Source organism: Podarcis cretensis, assembly GCF_951804945.1.
Source record: "Podarcis cretensis genome assembly, chromosome: 7".
In the NCBI taxonomy this organism is placed as follows: Eukaryota; Metazoa; Chordata; class Lepidosauria; order Squamata; family Lacertidae; genus Podarcis; species Podarcis cretensis.
Genome location: NC_137176.1, coordinates 41,107,649 through 41,119,327, shown reverse-complemented (window position 1 = coordinate 41,119,327; position 11,679 = coordinate 41,107,649). Strand labels below are relative to the sequence as shown.

At 40.1% G+C, this 11,679-nt stretch overlaps 1 protein-coding gene across 6 annotated transcripts in view; it reads right to left on the bottom strand.

Moving 5' to 3' along the window:
- Positions 1 to 260: 260 nt before the first annotated feature.
- LOC307219610 (cadherin-19-like) overlaps positions 261 to 11,679 on the bottom strand; it is a 68,593-nt gene continuing 57,174 nt past the window's right edge. For 5 of the 6 annotated variants that reach the window (XM_079982936.1, XM_079982934.1, XM_079982935.1 and 2 more), the window contains 2 exons: positions 8,722 to 8,973; positions 5,875 to 7,555 (listed from right to left, as the gene is read on the bottom strand). In XM_079982936.1, the coding sequence (XP_079839062.1) occupies positions 7,065 to 7,555; positions 8,722 to 8,973 (743 nt within the window). In that variant the 3' untranslated portion in view covers positions 5,875 to 7,064. Of the gene's footprint in view, positions 582 to 5,874; positions 7,556 to 8,721; positions 8,974 to 11,679 lie in introns of those variants that run through there. The other variant, XM_079982938.1, reaches the window with a different exon arrangement.

Sequence of the window (11,679 nt, the reverse complement as noted above, 5' to 3'; positions counted from 1 at the left end):
CTAAGCCCTGCTTCCGGATGCCATGGGGGGCCCCAAGGTCCGGAGTGCAATTAGGGCCCTCTTTGAAGAGGATCCCATATCCAGGACTGCAACTTCCTTCCTCCAGGCAAGAGGTGGATCTAGCTAGAGCATGGAAGCTTTACCAGCTTGGGTTAGGAGCTGCATTTTTAAAGAGTGGGAAGATTTTTTGGGTGGGGGGCGGGTTGCAGTTTCTTTTTCCCAAAGGGAAAATAATATGAAAAGGATTCCCTGAAGGTATCCTTTTCTGCAGGTTGGTAAATTGACAATAGTGTCTTCAGCAACAAGGAAAAGCTCTGTATCACCCTTCATGTGTTAATAATTAGAGAGACAACAGCGACTCCCTGTGCAAATTGAAGCTTTTTATCTGCAAATATTATGAGATGCAAAAGGAAATGAAATGTATCTACAGAACACACACATCCTATTAGGGGGTGTTTTTAAATGTGTTTGTTTCTTGTCCTGCTTTGACCATTTGCTTTGTGGAGGCGCAATATTCATTCTTTGTCAGTGTTTAATGTTGCAGAAGCCATTTCACTTTGCTTTCCAGAGGCAGAGGTTTCCTATCAAAAGAATGTACCATAAATGATGTTAATGCATAATGATGAACTTTTTTTTCTAGCACACATTCGTTTTTATTGACATAGTTCTCGCTACTTTCCCTTCACATATAAAATGCATTAGAAAGGCTGTATTGCCAATCCAAATAATTAAAAAAACTCAGCCAGCAATGTAAATGAATTTCACAAAACCACTACGCAAAGACACTTGAATAAAGTGTCAGGTAGCCTACATAATATGAAATTCAAATACAGCCTTTCCTCAGGTTGGGATTCCTTTGTCAGGAGAGAGCCGCCGGACTCTTATGGTGTTATATATCATTTTAAAAAACAAAACAAAAAAACCACAAATATATAAGTAGAGTTTAGGTAGAGGAAAAATTAAAACAAAGATAAAGCACTATTTCTTTTTTCTTTGCCTGTTGAATATAGTGTTTTCCAGTTTCCTTCTCACATTTATTATGTATATATGGCAACTTGTATTTCTTCAAGAGAATCCTTCCCTCACCCCAATTCTGTCAATATTTCCAGCCTTATTTCCAGACTATCTTTTTTATTTCATTTTGTAGCTTATCTCGGCTCTCCCTAGTGTTGCAATATATCCCATTTTTATCATTGGCAAATGCCATTAAAATGCTGTTTATCTCCTCTTCCTGATCATTAATGTAGGTGTTATAAACAACGTGGATCCTGTTTTTTGCCCCAGGGAACATTTCCTTCCATTTGATGTGTTGAAGTTTATCATATTCCTTTATTTATGATCCTTCAGTTACTTTCCAATTCTCTTGACAAACTAGGTAGGTATAATTGTCAAGAATATGGAGTATCTGGCTGCTGACTTATTTGCCTTGAGGCTTTGACTGTTTACTTTCTTCTTCTTCTTCTTCTTCTTCTTCTTCTTCTTCTTCTTCTTCTTCTGTGCTAGGCTTTCTTTACGTGTCATATAAATTTGTATATTTGTACAATTTGTATATTTTCAAATACCATCAAAATTATAGGCTCCTCTTTTCTTTAGTGTAGTATTACTCTGGCTGATTCTGTGATGTCTTGAAGCACCTGTTCCTTCAAATATATGAAGCATGACTCAGTTGGTGTCAGGCAAACAATCTAGGAAAAATGAGGGACATCTGCTGCCACCTTATTGAGGATCCACTCTGTATTTATCAAGAGTTGCTTCGTCATATTTATCAAACACCAAGTGCTTACATCTTGTTGGCATGTAGTGAATCATGGGGCAACAGAAGTGTGCATGTCTGGAGCGGGTAGGAGAACAGCAACCGTCAGATGATGGTAATTGTTGTGCTACACACCCTTCAACATTTCTCCAATAAAAATAGGGACATCCAACCATACCCTTCAACATTTCTCAGATGAAAATAGGGGTGTCCTTAGGAAAAGCAGGACATTCCAGAATCAAATAGGAAACCGGGACAGCTTCTGTAAATCCCTGGAAAATAGGGACACTTTGGGGGTCTGGTGCTATACCATGTCAACTAGTGTAAATGAAATTTAGCATGCCATGATGGTATAACAGTCAAATAGCCACAGCTGTATAAGGCAATGGGTGCTGCTGTTTAAAAGGAACGTTAGCAATTGGGACAGTTTGTATCCTTTAAAATAACACAATAAACACCTGTCTGAATGCAGTCTTCATGGCTACATTGAGCTGGACTTCCTTTAAATAACATAACCACTTCAATATTAATGGCAAACAACTGGTTTGTTAATTGTGCATCCAGCACGTGCAGTTCATGAACACAGAAATACTAGAGCTTGTGTTAGAAAAGGAGTGTTTAATAGGACATCTGAAATAGGAATGTTTGTGGAACTGGATTCTTTGTGAATTCTGGTATCAAGGGAGCTGATTCGAGCCACCTGGATTAATGTATAGAATTGAATTACCGGTAGTTATCCACTGGCTTTCGCCCTTCCCGAACATTGCATTTCAATCACAGTTTTTGACACACACGCACACACACACAGTAGATACACATTTTTAAATTAAGTTTTAGATAAAACACATTTAGAAATCTATTTCTTTGAGAAAGCATATCATTGGAATACATGTTTTCATATGGACATTTTCATATGGACTTAAAAAATAATAATAATTACAATTGGCACAGAAAAAGGACTGAAAATGTATTGAAAGCAGATTTATTCATCCATTCCCTAGTCTGAAAGGGGTTAGCTATGCACATAGAGCTGTAATTGTACAGAGGCTACATGTGATCAGGAATTCTGACCGTGCTGGATTTTTTATCAACTGGAGGGCCTCAATATTTAGATTGTATGCATACATGTTGACTGTTTGCACTCAGTCTCAGCTATTTCACTGAATATGTGGAAATCAAGTGGGATGACAGATGGATCTCTTATTGTTATAAGAAATAAGAACAAAGCCTCCTTTACTTAAGAGAGAGGAATGTGGGTGGTTATCATCTGTGCTCACAGGTATCCTTGCGTGTCTCTGCCAATAAGCGCATTGAAGAACTATATTTAGTTTTCATACCCACGTTCACTCCCAGTTATGTATCTCCGAGACAAAGTTTCATTCTTCACTTTTAAGGAGATCTGTAAAATTTCAGGAACTCCTTGGTGCTACACCTCATAAAAGTAATTTAACGAAGTGTAGTGAGGAAACTCTCAAACTGTAGTATCCATTGCTTTTACTTTGACACCTCCACATAAAAGAGGACACATGCCCTGAAAACTCAAAGTACCATGTTATATGGAGTTTTGTGTGCTGTTATTCTATATCCTCCAGCTAAAGGGAGAACAGCATAGCCTGTGCTTTCAAATATCAAATCCACTGAATTTCATATTTCATCAGATCCCTAAAGGCAGAAGGTGTACACATGCTGTTATGTCCTACATTCTGGCTTTCCAAGACAGCCCAGAAAATGTCCTCAAGCCATATATATATATAATTTGTTCTATAGCTTGAGTTTCTTAGGGCCAAAATTTGTTGTTCTGTGACTGGATCTCACCAAGTAATGTTCTAGAACTTTCCTGAAGGCTGTGTAGGGTTTTGTTTTGTTTTCTCTTTCCCCGGGGGTAGAGGAGAATGAATATTCATGTGAAGGTGGAGAGAGAGAGAGAGAGAGAGAGAGAGAGAGAGAGAGAGACCTTTCCGCCCACATAATTTCTTCTCCTGTAAAGCATATGAAGGGAGCAAGAGAAATGAGCTATTATGCATCCCTCTTTTTGACTAACAACGGTGTGAGGAAGTCATTTGGATAAGGAAAGTATTCAACTCTCCTTCCCCATACTGCAGTCCTGACCTAAATCCTTTTCTCAGTAGTTCCTATTTGAATAATAGAACTGCATAGGTACAGTTAGAGGTAAAGGTAAAGGGACCCCTGACCATTAGGTCCAGTCGTGACCGACCCTGGGGTTGCGGCGCTCATCTTCCTTTATTGGCCGAGGGAGCCGGCGTACAGCTTCCGGGTCATGTGGCCAGAGCAACGCAGGGAAATGCCGTTTACCTTCCTGCCAGAGTGGTACCTATTTATCTACTTGCACTTTGATGTGCTTTCGAACTGCTAGGTTGGCAGGAGCAGGGACCAAGCAACGGGAGCTCACCCCGTCGCGGGGTTTCGAACCACCAACCTTCTAATCGGGAAGTCCTAGGCTCTGTGGTTTAACCCACAGCGCCACCCACGTCCCTATAGGTGCAGTACATCTAGTCATATGTCACCTATGTTAGGGGTGAATATCCTCTGACCCTCAGGTATGTCCAACTGATCTGATGAAGAAGAAAAAAGCTCAACAACTTTGGCTCATCCTCCCTAAAAATAGCTCATCAATTTTGATGAAGCCTCCCCCCAAAAAAGCTCAACAACTATGAAGAAGTTCCCCCCCCAAAAAAAAAAAAAAGCTTAGCAACTCTGGTCAATCCAATGGGTAGATCACTGCCAGTGTTTATTTACAGTGGGACTAGATCACAGTCTCTTGGAGGTTGGACGTGGCATAGATGATGTTTGACTACAGCTTCCATGATAACTGACCATCGGTCATGCTGGTTAGGGCTGATGGGAGTTGGAGTACAACAAAATCTGGAGAGCCTCAGTTAGCCACCTCTGCTATCCATAATATCTACTGCAGTCCCCAGACAGGACAGTTCACCAGCAACTTTAGGTCAATTCACCCAGCCTGGAGATACTAACGAGGTAAGTTTAAGTACTGGGTAGCCACAGACTGAATCTTTGCCCCACAATGAAAGTTGCTTAGTTGCTTAAAAGGTTTCAGGGATTTCTTACTCTCTCAACCTAATCTACCTCATTTGGTTGTTATAATAATGAAATGAAATTTTGTATACCGCAGTACCTTAGGTTAATAACTTAATTCGTTCTAGAGGTCCGTTCTTAATCTGAAACTGTTCTTAACCTGAGGCACTACTTTAGCCAATGGGACCTCCCACTGCCCCTGCATGATTTCTGTTCTCATCCTGAAGTAAAGTTCTTAACCTGAGGTACTACTTCTGGTTAGGCAGAGTTTGTAACCTGAAGCGTCTGTAACCTGAAGCATCTGTAACCCGAAGTACCACTGTTGAGCTTTTTTCTTCTTCATCAGATCAGTTGGACATAGTGAAGGTTATTTTGTTTTAAATAAAGAGTGAATTAAATTACCAATATTGTCTCTTACCAATTCTACTACACTATAGTTAAGATGGCAGGCAAATTGTCCCTTTACCAGCAGCTTTCCACTTAGCCTATACTCTTCAGGTTTCTGTTTCTGTCTAACAAGCAAGTATAATAAAACACTGATATTTGCAATTCCGTTTGCTTTTTGCTTCTCCATTTTTGCCTCAATGGTAATTCATTTGAGATTTCCTGTCTGGTGTTTCTTTTGCTTTTGTTCTTAAAAACAAAGTAGCTGATGGACTTGTTTTCCTTATCACAATGCCAGCTTTCGGGTATTGAAATGTTTCAATTGATTACACGACGCGGAGGCCATAAAATAAACACCTAATAGAAACATGGTAAATAAATAAGAGGCAGGGCTCTCTTTGCACCGGATGCCATTTGAATGCATTTGATGGCTTTTAGATCACTACATTTTGTGCTGATCAGCCAGATGGATAAAGTGACAGAGAATAATAGTTCTGAGCCAATTTTATACTGGCTGTAGATTGTGCAAACAAAAATACAGCAGGGGAATTTAATTTGGAAGACTGACTCTATTCCTGAAAGATGAAATGGAATGGGATCATTTTCTGAAGAGCTGGATTAACATTAAAGTGTTTTACTATCTTATTATCTAATGTTATACATAAAGTTTTATGTCCACCAGCTTAGCATTTTAAAGATCTTTAATACTGTGACAATAAAATTGAGTGCTGCAGCTAATTTTATATTCCATAATAAAAAAATAAATAAATCTGTGCTGGGAAATCAGTCATTTTTTAAGCTCTTAATAAAAAGGGAAAATGCCCAGATGTGAATAGTATTTGGTTTTTTGCAACATGCTTGATTACCATGGTTAAGTTGAATATTGATTCACACTTGAACCTGCTATATTTTTACTTTTTCAGGTTCTGCCAGTGAGAAAATTAATTAGGAATTTAACAAGAAGTCACACTTAATTATGAATAGATATCTGCTGTTACAGAGATCTATGTTTTAACGCAGATAAATTAGATTTATTTCAATTTGCTATTTCAAAATAAATACTTTTGCGGAGAGTAAAGTATATGTACAGCCACAACAAAGACAAATCACAAATTATGTGCACCTATTAATTTGTCTGAGGAAATGTAGGTGAAAGTATCAGAGAGAGAAAAATGTGAAAAATAAAATGTCTGTCACAACCAAGTTTCAGATTTCTCTAGATAATTCTAGAATTGGCAGTGAAACACATTGGTTTTTTTCTTTCTCTCCAAGATTTCAGGTGTTTCCGTATTCACTATAAACTGTACAAAATTCCATACTGTATGAAATATATATACATTTTTGATTGTGATTATTAAATTGTAGCCAGCAGAACTTTGTAAATAGCTGAAAAGCTTAAACTGCACAGAATACTGAAAGAAAATTAAGTTTTTCTGTACTTGTAATGTTGAATGTCTTTATCTGAAGAGGAAAAAAATAGCACATACTGATAATCTGAGATGATCATTATAAGCAAGGATGTCTTTTCAAATGCAATATCCCTGTGCACAGAAAATAATGTCTCAACAACAGGTGCACCAACTCACAATTTGCTTATATCAGAATCTTCCATTTTTGAAGGGAAGGTGGGTAGCCTTTATTCTAGCATCATTTCTGCAAGATGCTGCCAGTACACAAATATATTTCTAACAACCATATGCCAAAAATACAATTTAAATAATAAGACTTGTGCTGTATTTCAAAACGGCTTGGCTTTGCCATCTGTGTTGATATTTCCAACTTTCTTTGATACAATAAGAGAGTTGCAGTCTTTTGTAACTATTGCCACAGTCATGTCTGCTGGACTTTCCCATAATGTCACAATTAGCAGTGCCTATGGCTTTGCCCTCTTTGCAGAGCCCCAGGGGCTTCTTACATACTTGAAGCAAGATCCCAGTTCAGGAACATAGTCATAACTTTCATCCTGTTCAGAAGAACTTGATCCCAGGGAGCTAAGCGATCCAGCCACTGACCCAGTACCTTCAAAAGCATATATCTGAAGGGAATCATAAGGGGGAACATCGGGATCAGAGTTGGCTTCTTCTAACTTCATTGTAATGAATTCCCGGAAAACAGCACTCTCGGGGCCAACCTGCAGAGATTGCCTGTAAAGGCTCTGGATCTGTGTTGTGATATTTCTTCGAGGTTTGTGTTCTCTGAGGACAGTTTGGTTCCTCAGGGCTGAAATATCAAAAGCCTCCGTGTCCTGCTCCCCACCTCCTTCGTCGTCATACTTCACAATGTTTTCTCTGAATGCTTCTCCTTTCTTGTGAAATAGAGATTGCTTTGTCTGCTGCTTCAAGGCCACAATTGCTAGAATAAAAACTGCCAAGCAAACAAATAAAAGCATGGTGCTGGTGAAATACTTGAGAAATTCACACACACACAATTTTTACTAATCTTGATGCTACTGCAGTGTGACCAGTTTTATAGTCTCTGGTTTCATGGGTGAGATAGGAAGAGTATGGATCATGAGCATGGTAGTATTATGAGCACATATATGTGTATAGAACTGGGGTAGATAAATGGGGTCTATGAGTTATTGTAAATGGGGTTTTGTGTCTGGTGCTTTTTTAGTTTTTTAAAAAATTGAGGTGTTGGTACTTGAGGTGTTGGTATCTTGATAAAAGTGCTATAAGCACCAGCACAAAATCGTTGTCATCGTAGCAAAGGAAAGTGATGATGGCACCCTGTACCAGTGAGTACTATCACAGATACAAAAGCACAGGTTGCGTCCAGGATATAATCACCATGAAGGTGTTGAAAATTAGGGTAAGGGAAACTCAGGGCTGGGAGTCAAGTGTAGTCCTCCAGGCACGTCTATCTGGACCTTAGAACTCTCCCCAGGCTATGTGTTATCTCATCAGCCCACACCCCTCACTGGTTCTACTTTGTACACCAGCTATCTGGCTATAATGCATTCTTTAACTCTAATCATCTCTCTTCCTTATCTGGACAAGGATAGTGAGGATGTATTTCTGTGCATGTGTGTAGAAACTAGCCTATTATACAATGATAAAAGTTACATTCATTCCTCTGGGCTATTTTTGCCTCTGGCCTTGTCCACCACTGGCATCTTGCTCTAAGGAGATTGCCCAGAAGTGAATACAGTGGTACCTCGGTTTTTTAACGTAATCTGTTCCGGAAGTTTCTGAAATGTTCGAAAACCTAAAACTCAATAGCCAACAGCTAGGCCTCAGGATCTTGCACTCAGAGGAAGCTTCGTGGCACATTCAACTTCTGAGGTGTGTTCAAAAACTGAAGCATTTACTTCTGGGTATATGGCATTCAAAAACTGAAATGTTCATCAATGGAGACATTCAAAACCTGAGGTGCCACTGTATGGTCCTCTGTCTAAAAAAAGGGTGCCATTGACTCATATATGAGTTCTGTCAGGTTTTAATTTGGGTAATACAGACCATGTTCTGGGCAACAAATCCATGGAACCAAGAAGACATAATATGAAATGGAGAAAGGATTGTTTTTCTTACCTAATATTATTAGTAGGCAAGCTACAACAGCAACTAAAGCTTGTACACTGATGCCCATTGAGAAGAGCATTGCTCCATATCTGCATGACTGGAGACTAGGTTCGTGGTCACAATCGCACACAGTGACGGTCAAAGTGTTTGTGCCGGTGAGGGGTGGACTTCCATTGTCAGCAATTAGGATTGGTAAGGTAAAAATAAACTGTTCTCGACGATGAAATCCCCTTCGCATGGTGATAATTCTAGCTGTATTATCTTTAAAAAATAATAACAAAAAAGATTATTTTGTTTCATGACATTGCTTATGGGTTTCCAAGTCCAACAATTCACGTTCAGTTAGAATATCTTATTTATGAGAAACACTGTGCCATATTTTGTGCAGATAAAGAGGTGTGGGGGAAGAAAGTTGGAAATCATGATGCTAAGGGGACAACTTAGTCCCACTCAGATCAGTGAAGCTTGCCTCCTCATAAGTGTGTTTAGGATTATGCTGCACATTGGCTAAAATCTGAATAGTTCAGATGCACCGCTATCATCATCCCCCCTACATAATCTCAGCAACCCTGCAGTACTAACTCAATAAGGTAGACTCGTATTATGTGCACCTGGGTGGTGGGAGGCTGAGAGGCAGTGGTTAGTCTAAGGCCACATATTTTGTGGGCCAGGCAGCATCTGAACCAAGCAATTTCTTATTCAGAATACAGTGAACTTTCCAAAAGTTAGCTGTATTGATTTATTCACCTAGCCAGAACATTCAAATAATTAGCAAAGTCAATATGAGCAATGTATACTTTAGTTGAATTTGAAATAGCTCTTCTTCTAAGTCTCAGAAGGCTGCCTTTAAGTGGTCTCCTTTCCTGCAATTTCATCAGCTGTTGAACTTAGGTTTTCCCCTCAGATTAGTTTCGATTGGTGTCCCCCCTTTACGATTCTTTCTCAGCCTAAGGGATCAATACAAATGCTGCATAACATCGCAGCACAGAAAAGTCATTCATATGATGTCATCTGTCTATCGATGAAAACAGTGTAATGGGGGAACAAGAAACAAAGTTAAATAATTATGAACTGTGCCTTTGTCTTTAACTGTGTTTTAGCAGAACTAAATACAAAGCAGAAGCTTTTATTAATATTAAATCTTCACTTCATTTTAAAAACCTGCTCTCTCCCTTGCACGCTCTTCCCTTTTCTAATACTACCAGTGTTTGGCAGTTTAAGAAATAATGGGGAAGTTATTACTCCTACAATCTGCCATATTTAGAAAGCAATTATTAAGAGATAAAATTGGCTTTTGAGATTTTGTTCTGAGGGTTTTTTATTATTTCAGAGCACTATATCTGCAGATCTGTGAAAGAGCTGCTCGAATAAGAATCTGCCAGTGGTGCTCTACATAAGAGGGAAAGAATTTAGTATCCTACTACCTAATCCAGCTTCCTGTTTTCAGCAGTAGCCAGTCCATATTTATCAGGAACAATCAAGAAGAGCATGAAGGCACTAGGCCACCCTCAGTGATTTACTGTCCCTGAACTTGGAAGTTCTAATTACATGTCATCTACATCAGCCTCCCCAACCATGTGCCCTCCAGGTGTTGTTTGATTATAATCAGGGTGGAGGAAGGGGGTGTGGTAGGGGCTGACCACCCCAGTTGTCACCACTGAGGGGGGTGACAAAATGCCAGGCGGCACTCACTGCGGGGCCTGCAGTGTGCCTGAGCCACACATCTCTCCTGTGAGTGATGCAGTGGCTTGGGCACCCATAGGCTCTGTGCTGCCCCAAATGGTCTGCCCACCACCTCCTCCTCAGCTGTTGGGTGAGGAGGAAGGTAGATACCTTGGAGGCCCCGTGGAGTGCCCTGCTCCCACTGGCCCCACCCCTGGGTATAGGGTATGCACGCCTCCCTAGGCATTTGCTCCACTGCTGATTATAATCCCCATCATTTCTGACCAGTGGCTATGCTGGCTGGGCCTGATGGAAATTGGAGTCCAAAACATGTGGAGGGCACTGGGTTGGGCAAGGCTGAACTTTATAGAACAGGAGCTCTCCACTATGCAACAGTTTGTTGTAGAGCCCACTTGTCCTGGCTAACAGCTACTGTTCACCCTATCCTTAATTTTATCTAATATTTTGCAACGTTGTCAAAGCTAGTAGTCATAGTGCACCATTTCACCATTGATTCTGCACATTTTGTTATGTATTGTATGAAGCGGTGCGTCCTTTTGAATCAATTTTATTGGTTGACTCCTAGTACTGTGAGATCACCTCATGAGAAGAGAAGACTCCCTGGAAAAAACCCTGATGTTGGGAAAGATGGAGGGCACAAGGCGAAGGGGACAACAGAGAACGAGATGGTTGGCCAGTGTTCTTGAGGCTGCTAACATGATTTTGACCAAACTGTGGGAGGCAGTGGAAATCAGGAGTGCCTGGAGTGCTTTGGTCCATGGGGTCACGAAGAGTCGGACACGACTAAACGACTAAACAACAAACAACTATAAGATGAGGAACATCTCCTCTTTCTCCTCATGCTATCCTTACTTTCTATAAACAACCCTACCATTTCCACTGCCCCACCAGAACCAAGCTAAAGATGTTGCTACTGAACTGTGTGCAGACTCCCAGTGCCCTGGACTATTGGCATAGAAGAGGCTGCAATCTGCCTTGCTACTTCTCTATAGGCTTTCTAAGTCAGAATGCAGTTTCTTTTGCTGCAGAGAAGGACCCTTGAGGAGAAACCTCATGAAATTCAGCATCACCTTAGTCCTTAGTCATTTTCCCCACAGAAGTCAACAATTCCTAACAATCTGCTACAACTGCCCAGATAGTTGCTTATTTGAGTAAGTGCTTAACAGGCTTTTTTTTTTTACACCAAGAATAGTGACTCTGGTAGGACTTATAATTTCTATATGACTCTGGCTATAGTCCCTTACCTCCGTGAGATTACACAGACTTAGGTGACTACAGCTGGCA